The sequence below is a fragment of the Varanus komodoensis genome, unplaced genomic scaffold (assembly GCF_004798865.1).
Source record: "Varanus komodoensis strain SLA01 unplaced genomic scaffold, ASM479886v1 scaffold50, whole genome shotgun sequence".
NCBI classification, from domain to species: Eukaryota; Metazoa; Chordata; class Lepidosauria; order Squamata; family Varanidae; genus Varanus; species Varanus komodoensis.
In genome coordinates, this window is record NW_025336088.1 from 2,603,159 (window position 1) to 2,623,150 (window position 19,992).

The 19,992-nt window shown below is 42.5% G+C and overlaps 1 protein-coding gene across 2 annotated transcripts in view; it reads right to left on the reverse strand.

Annotated features, from left to right (window-relative positions):
* Positions 1 to 2,767: 2,767 nt before the first annotated feature.
* FBXL20 (F-box and leucine rich repeat protein 20) overlaps positions 2,768 to 19,992 on the reverse strand; it is an 89,822-nt gene continuing 72,597 nt past the window's right edge. For both annotated transcript variants that reach the window (XM_044446915.1, XM_044446914.1), the window contains exons 10-15: positions 18,011 to 18,141; positions 17,191 to 17,251; positions 15,809 to 15,853; positions 13,659 to 13,715; positions 12,737 to 12,949; positions 2,768 to 9,061 (exon numbers count right to left, since the gene is read on the reverse strand). In XM_044446915.1, coding sequence (XP_044302850.1) covers positions 8,954 to 9,061; positions 12,737 to 12,949; positions 13,659 to 13,715; positions 15,809 to 15,853; positions 17,191 to 17,251; positions 18,011 to 18,141 — 615 coding nt within the window. In that variant the 3' untranslated portion in view covers positions 2,768 to 8,953. The remainder of the gene's footprint in view (positions 9,062 to 12,736; positions 12,950 to 13,658; positions 13,716 to 15,808; positions 15,854 to 17,190; positions 17,252 to 18,010; positions 18,142 to 19,992) is intronic.

Consider the following 19,992-nt stretch of genomic DNA (forward strand, 5'->3'; position numbering starts at 1 on the left):
CATGATGCAGAAGCAGATACAGTAATAGTTATAATTAAACACAAGCTCACTGTATCCTAATGAACTCCACATTTCCCATGGCCAACTTCTTCAAGAACAAGAACTGAAACACCAAGCTGATTTTTGTTTGTAAGCAACAGGCATCTACATTGCAACATAGCGATTCTGCCCAGTTTTCCATCCTGCCTCTGAACTTTGCAAATGGTAATGAGAAGTCAACACAATTTCCCCAGAAAATTGAAAAGAAAACAGCAAAGGTGTCATAGTTACCCACTGGGAATTAAGTATCCAAGTCAGAGATCGTCAGACAAGATTGCCCAGGGTGAAATTCAATATAGTGTTGTCGTTTTGTAAACCATCATCAGCTTTGTTGTAGTGTGGAATGCAATTTTCTTTTTAAAACATGAAGCATTGTTCAACTGGTAACAAGAGGAAAAAAGCATGGCTATGACTACATAATCATTCTAAGGGGGCGATTACACATTACTTTGGCAAGTACTGCATTTGCATGTACAGTGCAAAGATATAAGACATATTTATACAGGAGAAAAACCAGGCAGGAGGGGATGCTCAACGCTTTGTTGACTCTCCCCTGCAGGTGTCCTGGAATCAACTAGGCCTGGTATCAGCACATGGCTGGGGGAAACCAGGCTAAAAGCAGAAGTGTGGGGGACACATCTGTAGAGAAGCACTCATGTGGAGCCTAACATCACTGCCATTGTCATACATCTGACATACACTCTGAAATACCATGTTTATCCAAGATTTGGTCCCAACCTTATCCATACCTCCTGAGGCACAGATGAGACTCAATGACTTTCACCTGCCCGAAGTCTATGCCAATTGCACAAATGGGATACTGGGCATTTTCCTGGGAATGTGCTGGAACACATTAGAGGTCTAAGCATCTAAATCAGGGGTCTCAAACTCAACTTACCTGGGGGCCGCTGGAAGTAGAGGCTGAGTGAGGCTGGGCCGCATCAAGTATTCCACCACCGCGGTGGTGGTGGGCCGCTCATCTGGAGGCCGGCCCGGGCGCTGCCGGCGCTTCGAAGGCCGCAGGGCCCCTCCCCCGTGCCCCGCCCATCCCGGCAATTGGCCCGCGGGCCGCGAGTTTGAGACCCCTGGTCTAGATGTTTCTGGTGAGTCATTGAGGTAATCAATCTGGCTCTGTTCCAAGTCCATTTGTGGTTTTCAGGTACTTGGTGGCAGATACCAGCCTAGCCTGTAGCAGAGAACCTCTTCAGCAAGCTCAAGGGCATGCTTCCCTCTGCGTCCCACTGGGCTGAGGCGGACTGAAAGCAGGACTACCATTGCTCTTGCCCTGTTTCTGATGCAAAGGTGGTTGTTAGGTGTGTGTGGTGGGGGGGGGGCAGGATTTGTCAGCAAGTAGCCTGGGTTGCTGCTGGGGTGGGAACAGCAGTTGACAAGTCTTGTTGGAGGTCTGCTTAAGGGATCTAGCTCATTGCCATAATGTACAGTAGGAGAAGGGTAAACTGGTAGGGGAATCCCATAATGTGCTTGTTAAAAAATTAAAAAATGTCCGAGTTTGCCAATGCATGCTCCCACGGTGAGGACAAGCAAAGTTCACTTCTCCAACAGCCAAGCACAGCACCTCAGGACACTGGCGTTTCTTTCTGTTGCCAAGTATACCCAGACTGTAGGATCTGGGGTGGCCAATAATTTTAAGGAGATAGAAACCCAGCCAAATATTAAGAACAGGCCAGTTCCCTAGCCTGCTAGTGAGATTTCAGGGCCAGCCTAGCTCTATTGCTCTGTGCTTCTTCCATGTAAATGTGCTGAACGTGCTATTTCTCTGTCAAACTTGATCTGCAGATCACGAGCACACTCAAGAGCTTCCAAACTATTTGCTTTCAAAACTCTTTTTATATTTCTTCTCACTGCTAAACCATGTTTTTCACTGATTAGTATTAACCACAATCTTTTTATAAAATCTATTTTTTACTTGTTGCTGGCTTTTAGCCCTTTTTTGTATTAAAATATGGCTGCCTTACTGCCATCTGTTACCAGCTGGGTGGCTTTTTAATGGGTTTAAAACTTTCTGCACTGCAGGGAAGCAACAGCACAATTACAAAGCAATCAAGACGGCTATTTTTATGCCAGAAACACATAATGCATTAGTGCAAACACATGCAGGAAGTGTTAATTTCTGAGTGAGAAAGATGTCTAAGAACACACCCATCTCTTTAAAATAAATCTAACTTTCGATCCAGAACCTTCTCCAATGAATAGGAAATCTGGTAAAACTTTGAGTGCACAAGGCTGATTTGGCTGGACTGCAGCTTCAGCTGCTTATGCAAAACAAATCTCAACACACACCCTGACAATTTTCCAATCTGCAGACCTCTTGATACACTACATTTCAAAGTGTACAACCCCACATTTTAAGTGTATGCCTCAAAATATAAAGTATGATTGGGCATACATGTAGCATGCAGGTACACTTGTCAAGGATGTGATAGGAAGCAAGTCCCAGCTAAAGACACACTGTAGTAAACCCAGGTTTGCTTTATGATGCTGAGAGCTGACAAGTGTTTTTCGACACTATTGCTATTACTGTTCCTGTCAAATATTCAAAGCCCTGCTTAATTTTCATGCTTCCAAGCCATAGTAGCGGCTTGCCCTTTGAACTCAAACTCATGAAATGGACTTCCCAGTGCCTTGTCCAAATATGAATGAATTATGAACCTATTTAAAGATGAAAAAATGCTGCTTGAAGAATGAAGTTAAAGCATACCACACTCCATCCCAGATACGATCATGTTATCCTGCACAGTCACAAATGTCAAGGATTTGGAAACATTTTTCTTTTTTTTGCAACAAGTTTTTGCACAATACAAACTGAGCCAAGATTACAACGATTTTGTAACATGGACAGAAAAAAAAAGATTGAGCTACATATATACATATAGTTTTACTTTTAGAGACTTGGCATTATTATATCCACACTCAAGTGTCCAGGAGAAGGGAAAGCACAGATTACAGGATCATTAAAATAGCATTTTACAGATCTCTGTGTAATATATAGTTAAAAGAGGCTGAATGGCAAGGTTCCAACTTGGGTGTCCAATAAATCTGTTTACAGATAAATTAATTTTTATTAAAATAAATGTTATAAAAATATGCTGGCCCAAACTGCCCAACATCATATGGAACATGGGAAGAATCATGGTCCAAAAATTTAAAGTTGCATTAAAAAATGAACAAACCAATTAAAAAACACAACAGTCCTTCAATCCTCAAATGGTGTATTTGTTTAATAAAAAGTGTTTACATTAGTGCTTTGCTGTAGGTTTCCTGGTAGAATTGACTGAATCACACCCGATTGCTGTAGGATCCTCAGTTCCAAAGAAGTTTGAAATTTAGCTACCAAACATCCAGCCTACAGGGTATCAAGAGTATCCCAAATAAATTTATATGCTTGCTTCTGAACTTCCAAGGCAAAGCGAAGTCAAGTGAGTAGACCATAGATTAAGACTTTCTGTCATATGGTCCTCCCCGCTTTAAACGGAATATTCTTTTTACGGAACCATGTCATACAACCCCTTTCCTACCATCCAACCCCAACCACACAATATCATGGGCCAGCCATGTCCACATTCAGATTAAACAAAACCTAACAAACATGAAGGACTTCATTATTATTGTCGCTGTTATTTCTATTTTAATGATCAATCTACCTATTCTCTTTGGGAATTGTTTCATAATTCTGACCTGTGGTTCTATCATCTTAAAAATGTATCAGGTTCTGTTGAATCAGCACTTCCCCAAAGCCGGAGGTTCTTCAGAACACTTGGCTGCAGGGATATTTTCATTCCCATCACTCTTGTTCACAAGTTGAGCTGGTCATGTATGGTTCCAGCTGACAAGAGAATGATCAAAGCTTTCCACAGTATGCAACTGTATATGGCTGAAGACAAAGAGACATGCAGCTACCACTGAAGTTCAGCTTACTATTGTTCAGACACAGAAGCAGCCAATGGGAAAACTAACAATTTTGACATCTGGAATTCTCATGATCTGCAAATGAATAAGCAGGTACGGAGGGAGGTGAAATAATGAATAAAAATTACAGTGATCACAATGGCCTTCTGACTACAATACTTTTAATATTTTGAGTAATCCAGCTGTAGCTGTACCTTGATGGAAGTGGAAGGGAAATACCTTACAGTATTTCTGTAAAGTTAACAGATTTGGCACATCTTGTTAGAACAGATATTGACCACAAAAGTTACTAAATTCACATTCATTTCCCTCACTTGGCATTCACATTGATCGCAGAATCAGGCAGCTGAGGGCTGACAATTCATTCCTACGAATATATCAAGTTCCTCAGAATGGGATATTTTTATGATAATGCATACCTACAGCTCACCTTATTTCTACAAGTAATCAGGAAAGAGTTTCACACACATTACTACTTCCATGTTATTATAAAAATATGAGCCAACTAATCAATCTCTTAAAAGCAGCAGCAAGATATCCATGGGAATCTCACAGAGCATGAAAAATGGGTGACAGCCTGCCTGTTTGTGCCCAACATCTCACATCCAGAGATGCTCTTGCTTTTGAAAGGGGAGGTCCATTCCCCACCATCATGGACAATTCTTGTTCAAAGTCATGTATGCAAGGAGTTAAATATTATAAACAAAGGTTTTGGATGCTTTTCAGTGTCTTAGCTTAAAAATAAACTGTTGTGCTTTTGTAAGCTTTTCAGCTCATGGGCTTTGAAACATATATTTCCATTATTTACTTGATGGTTTAGTAAACATGTGGTGGTGGGAAATTGCTTTCTATCATAATATGCACAAAGAAATCAGGATCAAACAAACATGGTAACTTCTAACTTATCAACTATCTGGTTCAACACATTCATGTACTTCACACTTGATAGAGTGCACACAAGTTAAAGCAGAAATCAATCCAAAGTCCATAGCAGAGACTTGAATTCACCTTTCCCAAGTCCCAAGGGATCAGTGTACACCAGGGACTGGAACACAGTGAAGTGTAGCCTTTCTAAAAATTAATGATGTGTATTTCCCCTTTCTCATTGACACATTCAAATCTGCTCTCATTGCATTTTTTTAAAAAGTGCTAAAGTGAGTGGGAGTGAACACTAAAAATAAAGTGTGCAGGGAGCTTTAATCCAATGCAAATATTGTCTTCCGTGAAAGCCTATGCAATGTAATATATATAGAGAGCATAGCTTATTGACATTTTTAATTAATTCATTGACAAGGGGAAGGAGATGCTTGACTTTAAAAGGGATTCTTTCAAATTGTATCATCTTTTCTGCTCTTTCACCTGAAAAACCATCACCACCATATTGGTCTCAAATGCTCAATGTCTGGAATCCACTTTGCCCACGCACCACTTCCTGTGGCACTGCTTTGCTGGGGAGGCTGACCATGTAGGCTGCTCTAGTGGGAATGACCCCTACAATCAGCCCATCTGAACAGTTGGAACAGTCCCACAAACACACCTGAGAGGTGTTGGGTTGCAAGATGAGGAAATGATTCCCACATCATGGCATGAGAGAGAATGAAGTCCTTAGAGGAACTATCAAAAATCGGACAAGTGAAAACACGTCACATGCAATGCAGCCGGCACTGCCACTGCGTAATTTTCATTCATGCCAAAGTGGTCTGTACAGGAATAATACTCGGTGGAATGGTACTCATGCCCCCACGCTTTGTTTCTTCAAAACGAAAAGTCCCCAAACACTCTAGGATTACTCTCAGCTGAACACACACAAGCTGATGGCAGTATACACACATGGTCCTGGCAATTAGTACTTCCCACACTGATGATGATGGCCTCTATGATGTTTGGGATTCCAAAGAGGGACTGTTCTGTCAGGTTTTAGAAATGAGGTGTATTAGTCATATGGTAATGGAAGACTATCATCCATGTTTCTCACTGAAGTCAGTGAAATATTCCTTAAAACAGAAAACTCGCAAGAAAAAAATCAGGTGAGATTTTTGCAGGCAAGCAGGGAAAAAAGACAGCATTTTTCTGTAAAAATAACAGGCTTTCCCTTTTCAGTTCTTTGGTAGTAGTCTGCACTGCTGTAAGGCCCTGTGAAAAACCACACATGGGTGGGTTTGGGAAACTTACCACAGGGATGTGTGCTTGTATGAGAAAGCAAGAGCATGTGTGCAAGAGAGATAGAGAAATTACAGATCACTGCATACATTTTAATATTTCTCAGGAGGCACTGGGAAAACACATATGCTCTGAACTCCAAAGAAACTGTTTAACTCTTTCAGAAAAATAAGGTAACATTTGACAGGACAATTTCTATAAAACATGTTATTCCCCAAGTCCGATCCCCGTTCTTCTTGTAGTTGCTATTAAGGATGCTCCTCTAAGGCTTGTGAGCTTGTCAAGATAAACATTACTTTTGCTCTCCTGATCTCACCTTCCAGCAGCCTGGGGCGCTGCTTGGGTGAGAGCTCCGCTCCATCAATTCCTCGGGACCAGCCCGATCTACTTGTGCAATTTGTGCCAGGCTCCTGCCTCAGTTCTGGATGGGAACCCTGTTTTAAAACTCTATAGGGCAGAAAAGAAGTAGCACAGGCCCAATTTCTGCTCTCTTGTCTGCACAGCACCCCTTGCTGCATCCATCTTTGGTGGCCAGTGCAAATCTGGAAATACTGATCAACATTTCCGTGGGAGATGTTTCAGCCCCTTGTTGACATTTCCTAGATAGCCTGGTGGTGCCATGGCAAGTGGCATTAAGGATCTCCACAAATGCTTTCATAAGATACCATCTTCATTCTCACAGATTTGATTCACTGTCTACACTAGGCAATGGATGAAATCTTTGAATCCAGTTGATTTGGTGAGAAAGCAGCTGCTTTGCAAGCTCACGGCATTAGAAGCTGACATGGTAGACAACAAAGCGGCAGACAAGAAGTGACTGGAATGGCAAGGTGCAAATGTGAAACATTCATGATCAAGATCAGAAGTGTTCGTAAGAAAAGCAGGTGATTGTGCATCAGAAAGGAAGCCATGTGCATTGGGACTGCTTACAAACGGCTTCCTTGTGCTTTCTGTTTCAAAACAATTAAATTGGCAGGGGCTATAAAAATGGTGTCTGGATATTGTTAACATCACTTGTGAGGAAAAGACAACAGAGAGTTGAACTGCTGGAATTATTTGAATGGGACAAAATGGGAATTGCACCATGCCTCTTCCCATGCCCCCTTTAAATCCGAAACAGAGCCAAAACTAGCTGGCCTCCAAGGCACCATGAAAATGACTCCAGTGGTTTTTGAAAAAGCAGCTTTAAGCAAAACAACACAAAAGCTACAGTTATACCCTGCAGTGTTGAACAGGACAAACCTGGCCAGCTTCCACATCAAGGTAGTAACTTACTTGTATGGAAAATGCACACCTGTGAGGAGGTGTCCATGAACTCCAGATTCATCAAAGAGGATCTTTCAGAGATGGCTCTTCAGATGCAGAAAATTACCAGTAAAGACAAAGGAGCATATAGCTGGGTGCCATTTTTGATATACACGCCATGTTTCTTTGATGGGGAGACATTTGAACACACATACAGTGAGCCAGCTTGCCCGACACAAGGGTGGTTAATGAGCTGTGGCGATTTATCAATTATCTTGTATGTGCTGGACATGTGCCAGCTGATTTTCCTGATTACCCTCACTGCACATGGGTGGCTGTGATGACCAGATCTGGCAAGGGTGGATGGCTGGGGTAGTTAACAAACCACCCAGCATCCCTACAGCAGATCAAGGGGAAATAGGGAAATCCGCCTGTACATGTGGGATGCTTAAGAAGCCACCATTAACCACCCTCATGTTGCACGAAATATGGTCAATGGCATAACCCCCTCCCCAAACTGCATCATTGGTTTAAAAAACTGGAAATCTCTACAGAAAAGTTCTCTTGTATAACTTCATTTCACAGTTGTGTTTTCAAGGCTTGGTCTCCTAGTGGTAAAAGATGCCTTTGTAAAAGAAAAAATAACTTGACATATATTTTATAGTCAATCATTTCATACAATTTCAGAATTAGACATCTATTTAAAAAAACTGAAAGATACTGAGGAAGAAAGGAAGCAAAAGAAAATAAATCAGACCTGACAGTACATATTTCTAGCTTTATCGTCACAACAATCTAGGAAGCCTCTGGGCCAAATGCTATGAAACACGGAAGAGAAACCGCTGAACCTTCAACATGAGCATGCTCAGTGTATGTGCCAGCACAGAAAACAAGAAAATACAGAAGCGCAGGAATCAACGTCTCACAATGGCTGCTGTTTTAACATTCCCTAACACAAGGATGATTTTAAAAAGGGGACTTTTTTCTTTTCTTACATTTTTTTCCTCTCTGGACAGTGGCTGTAAGATTCAGTGTTCAGTTTTGTTCCCTTCCTCAGTCATCACCCTGTCCCCACATTTGCACTGAAGAGTTTGTCCAATTTGCTGCTCCCAATGTCAAAAGAACCATCTCCCCCCAGCCCTAAAGCAACAGTAGTTCTTTAGATGTGCGTGATGATCACTTCCCATTTTTTCTCCCGCCCACCTCCCCATGATTTCTTCTGAGCATGCCCAGTAGGAATGGTTCATAATTATATCAACCTACAAGGGAAAAAAGGAGAAAGATCCCACTGATCCAGCTCCTCAGCTCCAGGGTCCTTCAAGTTTGCTGGAATAAGTAGGTGCACGTGTGTGAGCGCGTGCGTGCACATGGATACGCACTATGATGTGTCTGTTTTTGTCTGTGGTTATGGGACAAGTAGGGGAACAAATTTGTGCAACCAGCTCCCCAAATTTACTTGCTTCTCAAAAGGCCCTTGCAAAAGATGGCCACATTTTTGTGGAGATAATGGTGTCCACTGTTACTGCTAGAAGGGTAATTTAAATACTCAGTTCTTTTTGCACAAGGTAGACTGGCTCCCACGTCATAGGATGATGCAACATCTGCAGAAGCGCTGTCTGCTGCCCCCCACCGATGGGGGTGGAGTCACGGGTGCGAAGTAGGCGTGGACCTTAATATTGGGTAAGTGGGTCTGAAAAAACAAGGACATATTTTCCCTTTTACAAAAGCAGAAAACATGCAAAGACAAGCACTGAAAAAACAGTGGAGCAGACGATGGACACAAAATGACACTAAACCTGTGTGTGTTGTAAGGAGCAGGGAGACTTCTTCCTAATTCTTTCCTCTTCCCTTTCTGGCAACTGCCATGCAACCATGTATCTGTTTGTTCCTAACCCACCACTGTTTTGCTGGCCAGTAAAGGAAAGCCCTTTATTTTATACAGGCTTCAAGCTTTTCGTGAATGTGTAGGCTTCTACAGAGAATTGCTACGAAGTATTCATTCAGACTCCTTCATGGATTGTCATGGTGAAGGGGCTTGTGTAGCTCAATGAAGCTATGAGCTATGCCGTGCAGGGCCACCCAAGACGGACAGGTCATACCAGAGAGCTCTGACAAAACATGATCCACTGGAGAAGGAAATGGCAACCCACTCCAGTATCTTCGCCATGAAAATCCCATGGACAGTACCAAGAGGCAAAAAGATATGACACCAGAAGATGAGCCCCTCAGGTCGGAAGGTGTCCAATATGCTACTAGGGAAGAGCAGAGGGCTAGTACTAGTAGCGTCAGAAAGAATGAAGTGACTGGGTCAAAGCCGAAAGAATACTCAGTTGCAGATGTATCTGGTGGTGAAAGGAGAATCCGATGCTGTAAAGAACTATACTCCGTAGGAACCTGGAAAGTAAGATCCATGAATCAAGGCAAGCTGGATGTGGTCAAACAAGAGATGACAAGACTGAACATCAACATCATTAATTCAGATGACCATCAGGTATACTACTGCGGGCAAGAATCCCTCAGAAGAAATGGAGTAGCCTTCATAGTCAATAAAAGAGTAGGAAAAGCAGTACCGGGATACAATCTCCAAAATGACAGAATGATCACAGTTCAAATCCAAGGCAAACCATTCAACATCACAGTAAACCAAGTCTATGCTCCAACCACTGGTGCTGAAGAGGCTGAAGGCCTACAACACCTTCTAGAAATAACACCAAAAAATGATGTCCTTATCATCATGGGGGATTGGAATGCTAAAGTAGGAAGCCAAAATATAACCAGAATAACAGGCAAGTTTGGCCTTGGAGTACAAAATGAAGCAGGGCACAGGCTGGTGGAATTTTGTCAAGAGAATACGATGGTCATAGCAAACACTCTTTTCCAACAACCCAAGAGATGACTCTACACATGGACATCACCAGACAGTCAACACAGAAATCAGATTGACTATGTGCTCTGCAGCCAAAGATGGAGAAGCTCTATACAGTCAGTAAAAACTAGACCAGGAGCTGACTGTGGCTCAGATCATGAGCTTCTTCTTGCAAAATTTAGGCTTAAATTGAAAAAAGTAGGGAAAAGCACTAGGCCACTCAGGTATGACCTAAATCATATCCCTGATGAATGCACAGTAGAGGTGACAAATAGATTTAAGGAATTAGATCTGATAGACAGAGTGCCTGAAGAACTATGGACAGAGGTTCGCAACATTGTACAAGAGGCAGCAACTAAAACCATCCCAAAGAAAAAGAAATGCAAGCAAGCAAAATGGCTGTCTGAGGAAGCTTTACAATGGAGGCAGTGACAGATTTTATTTTCCTGGGCTCCAAGATCACCACAGACGGGGACTACAGCCAAGAAATTAAAAGACGCTTGCTCCTGGGGAGGAAAGCTATGGCAAAACTAGACAGCATATTAAAAAGCAGAGACATCACCCTGCCAACAAAAGTGTGTATAGTCAAGGCTATGGTTTTCCCAGTTGCAATGTATGGCTGTGAAAGTTGGACCATAACGAAGGTTGTGCGTCGAAGAACTGAAGCCTTTGAATTGTGGTGCTGGAGGAGACTCCTGCGAGTCCCTTGGAGTGCAAGACAATCAAACCGGTCAGTCCTAGAGATCAACCCTGACTGCTCTTTAGAAGACCAGATACTGAAGATGAAACTCAAATACTTTGGCCACTTAATGAGAAGGAATGACTCCCTGGAGAAGAGCCTAATGCTGGGAACAATAGATGGCAAAAGAAGAAGGGGATGGCAGAGAATGAGGTGGCTAGATGGAGTCACAGAAGCAGTTGGTGTGAGCTTAAGTCCTCCATCTGTCCTCCACCATCCGGGGGATGGTGAAGGACAGGAAGGCCTGGAGGAATGTTGACCATGGGGTTGCGATGGGTCAGACACGACTTCACGACTAACAACTACAACAACAATTATTCATTCAGAGATCTCTCTGCGTGTCTGAATGGATCATGAGACAAAGTAATGACCTGCTCCACCCCATCTGCTTGAGCATAGTTTGTGTTCCTACACACTAGTAATAAGTATTCAAAGTCTATACCAAGATAAACTCAAACAGGAAAATGTAACCTAATAACCCTAAGCAACTTAAGACCAACAGTAAACCAACACTATATGTGTGGCATTCTTGGATCCCTAAACCTTCCAGATTAGTTTGGAAGGTGTGCAGGGCATTGCAGGGGAAAGGGATAATTTGAACCATTAATGATGTGCATTTCACAGATGGAAGGATATCACTGTGTATCCTATGTGAATGTACAGTATTTGTAGGTTTAAGCAAGGTTTCAGAGTACTGAAATGACCATAACTTCTACAGACTTTTTCTGGAAATTTTGGAATCTCACCATGCATTGCTCCCATCTTGAAGTTTCTCTTTGCAGTCATAAGGTGAAGTCAAATGCTGGTTTTTAAATGGAAACTAGTATTCTGAACAGTATATACAGGGCAGAATTTGATGCCTCATATAGGCTTCTGCATTAAGCATGAAAAACAGTGGCACTAGGTGTATGCTCACCCACCCACAATGACTATTAGTCTTATCTATTTTAGCCATGTTTTTGGTTTTCCTTTTCACCTTGGGAACCTAAAACATGTTCCGGGTTCTGACAGTCCTGGCTTCCTTCCTTTCTTTGCAATCTGCTTCTTCACTGGCCAAGGGTTCACTTAACTTAGAGTGAAACTGAGGTGAAGATGGTATGCACCTCATCTTTCTTGTGCATGCTCTATATGTGTGGGGTCAGAGCTATATATGGATCCAGGCATGTGGATTTGGGGAAAACATTTGAGAGATGGCTAAAGAAAAGGGGCAGAGATGGTGACAAATAGATTTGGGCAGTGGGAATTTTGCTCTCAGACCAGCTGGGGCCACTTGGTCAAAATCCTTAGATTTACTAAGGATGTGAACTCCACTTTGCTCTACAAGTGCAACAAGGCACGGACCAGAGGGGAACCTGAACGACAGTTTCTCAAGATATCTGAGGGTGTGCAGGCAGTGAACAAATGGGCTCTGCGTGTGTGTGCTCATGCATGTGTGGCACAGAGAGAGCGTGAATGAATGGGAGGGAGTGACTGGGGGGATGCCTATCTCCCACAATGCTTCCTTTTCTGGGCAGGAAGGTCCTAGTTGTTCCTGGCCTTGGGAGCACTGCGGAGTTTTTGGAAGCACAAACCCAGAGGATTGTGTGATGTTCCTTTCCCCCACAGCTCCAGAAAAATCCTAAACCACACACAGTGTCCTTAAATTCAGCTTGATGGTTAAGTTTAAAGTAATATGCAAAGTAGGCTTGCCTAGTATTAGCTTGAGAAAACAGTCAAGCAAGCCCAGGGGCCAGAATTATGCGACCATTCATGTACAGTACCCTGAGTCTCTTGATTCCAGCCCGTGTAATCTGTTGACAGTCATACAATTCTATTCTTTCCAAGCTGTGGCAGCTTTTGAGGTGTTCCAAAGAAGCATCTGTAATCAAAGGGCAGTTGTCCAGCTCGATCACCTCCAGGCGATCATGGGCACAGGCTCCATTGCCCAGATGTCGAATACCATCGTCGGTGATCAGCTCACAGTGTGATAAACTCTGCCAGCAGAAAGGAGAACACAGAAACAGATGGTACTTTTAAGGGGTGCGTTGTGTTGCCATTTCAAGATGTTTGCTCCAACCAGCCTTTTCGGGCAAAGCATGCTACATGCCTGAGCTATCCTCGACCGCAACTCAACTGAGTGATTGTTGGATCAGAGTATTCTAAGTGCTGTGGCTGTGGATACACTGGTACATGGATGCTGTACGTGTACCATGTTGAACCCCCCCCCAACCTTCCTGATACATGTTCACCCAGCCCTAGCCTTTCCTTTCACATCTGTATCATCTTTGTTAGTTGGATTGTAATAGTGATACTTAGCCTTCATTGTGGCTTACGATTGTTCAAGGAGGCTCATATAGTATTTTCTCTGTAACCCTTACAACAATCCCATGAAATCAATATCATTGCATCTACATTGCAGATGGCAGGACTGAAGCTGGGAGATGATGAAAGGCAGAACACTTAGTGAATTGCTAATTTAGATATGCTGCATAGTGGCTGCGGCTGCCTTCATCAGAGCCACAAGCAGGAGCATTTTCTGTTTTGCTTTGGTAATGTTCCTTCATTATTGAGATGTGCAGTTCCTTGGCTGTTTTGATTATGTCCCAAAATTCTATCCTGGCACTGAGAGAACTAGGTTCAAGCTCTCTGGCTTTGAGTAAAACATTCCCAGGTTTTCTTACAAGACTACCCTCCAAGACTCACCAAAACCTGGAGCCGTGGACAGTGTATGGAAAGCTGGATTAATGTGCTGTCTGTTATCTGGAAGAAACCAAAGAGAGACATTTGAGGCTGCAAACACTGCCTGCAATGGGTTTCAAATGATACAACACTGCCTATTTTGCAGTGCTGCTTCTCCAGGACCAACAAAGCAAGAGCTGATATTTCTATCAAAACCTAAAGTAGACCCTCTAGAATGAGACAGATGGCTGCTACAGGAGATCTGATTTTATTTCTGATTCATTTCACAATGGCTGAGTTTACATGTCACAAGAAGCCACGGTCATTTCTTATTGCTAGTGGGCTGCCATGTTGTCAGAACCCACTTGCAGCATTTCAGCACAGTATGCTTTTGGTTTCCTGAAGCCATGAATTGATAAAATGATTTGTAGTGACGTTTAAATGCCTTGCCATAGTTTCTCGTGATGTATGGACCCAGATGCTCCATTTTACCATTGGTGGTGAAGGAATGGCAACAGAAAGGGGCTGCTCCAAGTATCCACACTCTACTATCTACACCTCCCTAGCAACACACATCATCTCTTGCTTTGTTCCTATTGGCTGAATGATGTGTCTGTCCACTCTCTGAAACAGGGAGAAAGCAGGTGAAAGCACGGAAGGAGGAGGGACAAATCAGAGCAAAGGTGTTTATTTTCATTTAATAAAAACACCTCTGGGGCTTAGTGTGTCATGGAAGTGTTACAGAAGTGTTCCCAAGTGTTCTACACTTGGGAGGGGGAATATGGAGAACCTGCCTCAAAATCTCAGCAGACCAATCAAGAAGAGGCAGCTGAGGCTGACAGGGAACAATACAGTACGGTAGAGAATTCTGCTTGCAGAAGCTCCTGGGATGCATGGCAAAAATGGGAGGACAGAGTGGGGAGTGTGGAAACTGTGTGACTCTATGACCAGTAGGTCCAGGGCAAACTCCACAAGCTACAGGAGCCACACAAGTTTGTTTGCCATGACATGCAAACCCAGTAAATGAGAATTTGGCTGGGTGGGAAAACAGAATGCCAAGATTTCAGTGTTATATAACAGAATCTGTGCTTTATTCCTTTTGGTCAGTACCAGTGCTGGAGTATTCCTCAAATAGGTAGAAATAGGCATGGTGCCCTCCATGGGATTCTAGAACAGTGGCATCTGCAAACAGTGTTGGATTAGATGGAATCTTGGTCTGATCCAGTAAGCCACTCCTTATGTTCTTAAGTTAAGAGTACAGAATCATTTAAACACAATTAAAACATTTGAAAAGAGATATTAGGTAAGCACTCCTGGTTTGTTATCGCAAAGGCAGATCATGTTGATTCTTCTAAAAGGAAAAAAAAGGGTTGGCCATTGTGCACTGAAAGTATCCCCTGGCTGCTTTTAAAGGGTAAAGTCAGATTCGCTCCGTTTTTCTTTCGACCTATCCCCTGCTGAGAACAAAGTAGGATTATACTAGTTGTGTCTTAGGAGTTGCTTCCCTGCCTTGAGAAGGGTTCTGAAGATAGTTTCAGAAGTCCTAATGTATACTTTTTTTCCTCTTAGTGAGTGTTTAGGCTATTGCACTGGCAGGATGTTACAGCAGCCAGATTGCTATAACCATATTGCTACAGTCAGGAGCAGCAGTTCTGCACTGCTTCTTCTCTCTCACCAATAAAATGAAAGATTTGCACTCCAGATTCCTCCCTGCTTGCATGATGCAATCAATGAAGTAGAGTGGAGAAATTCTGCACAATGATGTAACATTCTACTTTTCTATCCCCACCTTTACACTTAGTTGAAAAGTTACAGAACAGATTCAGAAAATAGAAGTCTACTTCTATTTCACACAATGGACATTTTTGAACCTAGTTTCCTGGAGATGATGAATGATCAAAGTTTCCCCAAAGCATTACTGGGAAAATGCTGCCATACACGGAAGACATAAATTCCTGTTTTCTAAAATTACAAGACAGCAGAAACACAACTGGCATACATGTTCTGTTTCAGTGCCTGAACTTGTATCCAGATTCACCCTCAAGCAGCTGCATTTATTAATACATTGTGAGCTCTTCAAAACACTTGAGCAATGGTTTATGTTTCTAGTCCATGGTGACATTCTGCATTAAATAATAATCTAAAGAACAGTGCAAAGATAGTATTACAATTACCTGAACACACTCCTCAAGGTCCATTTTTTCTAGCTCATGACAATTCTAGAGAAGATTAAAAGAACAAGACAAAACTCAGCAGAAAATTAAGCAGCAATGTGGTTAAGATAAGATGACTCTATTCTAGCTCCATTTACTTCAATGAGGTCAACAAGTGCATAAAAGTAAGCATTGTTTCCAGGACCAGAGCCATGACCGCAAGGAGATCCATGTCCATACAGTGCAGTCCTCTGTACTAGGCCATTGCAGGGTAAGTTAACTGTTGCTCAATAGAAGCAGAGCTGCATGTGCACTGCTTGACTGACCACTCTACTTGATTTTCTTCCCAAGAAATCCCAACTAGAGTTGAAAGAGAATATTCAGTGTTACGGAAATGTATCTGCTTATACAAACAGTTTCTGCTTTCATGAATATGATTGCTCAGCATAAAATAAGCAGATGAGTCCCTTTTTCTTTAATGGCATCACTCCAGTGAAATACATAGGAAGGTATGCATTAAGATTCAGATCAGCCTTTCCCAATCATGCATTTCTTTTCATCTGTTAAAGCAGAGAGTAGGATATCTTATTTCAACAGAAAAAGAAACATGCAGGAAGGGAATACTGAAGGGACAGATCTAGCTCTAACTCAGGTGTGAGTCGTCAGAGGGCTCAAAGTTAGCTTGCACAGATTTGCCCCTTTGGGCACTCAGTTTTGGCACTGCCATTAAGAAAAGTTTTAAATATTTTTGGCGCTTGTGCAGAGGTGCAGCTGGTGAATGCTTCAGGAGCTACAAATAACTTCTGGATCTCCTGCAGTTTCCCCTCCCCTGTTCTCACCACTTTTCTCTCTTCCCAGCTCACTTCTAGTATTGCAGGAAGGGAGAGAAAGAAATAGCCAGGACAACCAACTGCATGGAGGCAAAGGTCAACTGGTGAAAGGATTCCATACTCCTTTCCTGTACTCTCTGTTGCTTCTCTGTTGAAGCAACATATCACACTCTTTGCTGTATATGGGAATATGGGAGACATGTGGATGGTAGCCTCATCATATTTAATTTGGCCTTTAGGGAACTTTCTTCCCCATTCCTAAGAATGTTGCTGCTACCTCAGTGGTATGTATTTGACTCTGATCTGAACATGTAAGATTGCTATCTGGTTTCTTGTTTCTGCCCTGCCTTCAGTTCCGGAGCAGCAGTCTGGAAGTCTTCAAGATAGCATTGTAGCAGAAGCTGCCGCTTACAAAGCACTGTCCAAGACAGCCAATAAGAGGCCTCCTGGAAGTAAAACCAGCCCTGGAATTCGGTGTATCAGAAACAGATTGCAAGGTCCTGTATCATCCTCAGTAGTCTGAACCCACAAACAACAGTACCTAGGATGCAAACAGCAGAAATCGGAACTTACCCGAGCCAGAGTGGTAAATCCCACATCTGTGAGCTGCGAACACCGAGCTACTTCCAATATTCTGCACAGAAAATAAATCACAAGAGATTAAGAGTCCTTTGCCTTTCAGAGTCCAGTTCTGAAATCTTTCAACATGGTGCATGTGGAAGAGTAACTCCTGGCCAAAATAGCTGAGGATATTTTACATGCTCCTGTTTCATGAGTAACACCAATCCTATCCTACAGTCATGGAAAAAATGAAGAAAGCTCATCATGCCCCCAAAAGCTACACACTTCTATTTTAAGACTCATATTATGCTTCTTAGAATGGCCCCTGAAGTACTTGAAGAGACAAGAAAAATCTTCACCCCTGTTGGCTTGCCTCTCATATTTGAGGAAACCCCTTCAGTTTATCCCTAGTCTCAGAAATCCCTTAATGCTTCCATAGAGTTTCAATTGCTCTAGGTCCCTCTCTGTTAAGCCCTTCTTATCATTTGGGCATGATTCATACTGGGGTTTCTGACCTATGGATGTAGCCTTTGGGGGAAGGAGTGGGGAAGAGAGGGACTCTTACTAATACTTTAATGGGATATTCTATTCTGTGCAATAGCATTTTTAGAAATGGCTTTTAGAAATGGTTGCTCTCATAAACTTATGAGACCGACTAAAAATATAATAGCCAGCTAGCTTTATTTATTCTTTTTTGCCCTTTCCCTTGCATATACCTTTTGATGAGCTTTTGATTCCTCTTGTGTAACTCAGTTTTTACCCAAAATGTATCAGATGTTTGTATTTTAACCCTCTATGTGCCCATGTAGCCATCCAGATAAAACTGACTTACCTAAGCCTTGGACAGTTCTGCCCCAAGGCATTCAAGATGGCATCTGTGATGTTGGAGCAGCCAGAGGCACACAAAGACTGTAGCTTGTGGCACCCTCTACATATTGTAATGAGGCCGTCATCTGTTATTTGCTACAAAAGGAGGGGGTGGTCAACATCATTAGCAGTGAGAAATAGAGTTCTGGGAGGTGCCTTTGGACATCTAACTTCTGCAAATCCTAAAACTGTACATTTAAAAGTGCCTAACCATTCTCAGACCATTGTGACAGTGAAACATTGGATAGCTAACATGTAAAAAAGCAGGATGCAAACCTCACACAGATTCCCAAATTAGTTCCTTTTTGGTCTGAACATTCCATTTTTGGCATCACCACAAACTGGTATAGGTTATTTTGCTGCAGAACAAAAATGTGTTTCCTCTTCCAGTTTTACTTTTTTTTTGTTTACACACATTCACATAGTATTTTTAACACACACAAATTAAGCTTACAGATGAGACCAACCCAGCAGTTCAGCCCAACCCTGTCCTGCAACCAAACTTTGAAAGGCCTCATGAGCAAAAGCAAACCCAAACCAGGTGGACTGGCCATACTAAATGCTAACTTTAGGCTACCTGGGAAAGTTCTTCAACATTCCCTGTATATATTCTCTGTATAATTCTCTGCCAACTTGAGATATTAAAAATATGTGGGGTTGTAGCCACAGATTTGTAAGACACATATTTGCATAAATGTGCAGATTAAGGCCAATTTCCAGTGGAAAGAAACGAAATCACATCCAACATTCTTCCCCGCCTCTCAGTCTCTCTTTCACACACACCCCCCTCTTTCCTCACACCACCAACTAATACATGTACTTACAAGTCCCGTTACCAGACAATACCATCCACCCATGATATCCAGCAACCATAGATCAATACACCCCAGACTCCAACTATGTCACAATCAGAAAGCGGGAAAATGCCCTAAGTACAGAGAAGAAAACTCAGAAAAGTTAGCAATGCCACGTATTGTAGATTGGATCTAGGTTTGTCATACTTAGCAGTAAGCAAATGAAAATAATGAGGCATGAATAAGAGGAAAGGGCATTTGGGCTTAAAAACAAAAACAGAAGGTTTCCCAACAGGTGCACAGCACCTCAAGCCCTAACTAAAGGATGTGAAACAATGCCACTTTTATTTTGCTAGGAAAACAGCCAACTGGTTGAGGAGAGGCAAACACTAACAGCAAACAAAAGAACAAAAGCAGTCATATGAAACAAAGCAACAGAACAAACCTAACAACCAACCAACACAACAGCACCAATGCTGGAAAAAAAGGAACTTTGCTGAGGAGGTCTAACTATTACATTTGGATGTTCGGCAAAAGCAGGCACCTATAAGGGAGTTTCAGTACACCAGCTAGAGAGGAGGGTGGAATACCTTCCAAAAGATACAAAAAAAGAGCAGTTAATGCTAAGAAATGTGCCTTTCTTTTGAAGAGCATTTTGTGATCTACAGGGTGTACCAAAGGAGTCCCTCTTCGGATGGGAAAATGATGTACTGATCAAATGCACCCTGTTCAGGCAACATCTCTTAAAGAAAAGCATCAATCATATAATGCTTGACCAAGGTGTGGAAGTGATCACCCTGTAAATCTCCTGCACCAAGGCACTGCCAAGGAATGCAGCAGCAGTAGCTACTCCTCAGAGAGGAGTTCCCCAGGGATCTGTAGAGCAAAACAATACATGCTCTTAACCACCTAGAAATGTCAGAGGGTGAGACCCTTTTATCAAAGGAACTGTCCTGGTGAGAAGCAAAGACTGTGTCTGCCAGACTGTAGCTGTTCTGTCAAGGCAGAAGTGGAAGACTCTGTGCACTGCCAGTTAATGTCAGCCTTTTTGTGGGGATGGAATGGATTGGGGCAAATGGAAGGCAAAAAACCTTCCACTGCTGATGGAAAGCTGAATTCACCTGAGGCATAAATGAAGGATCTGGCCTACATA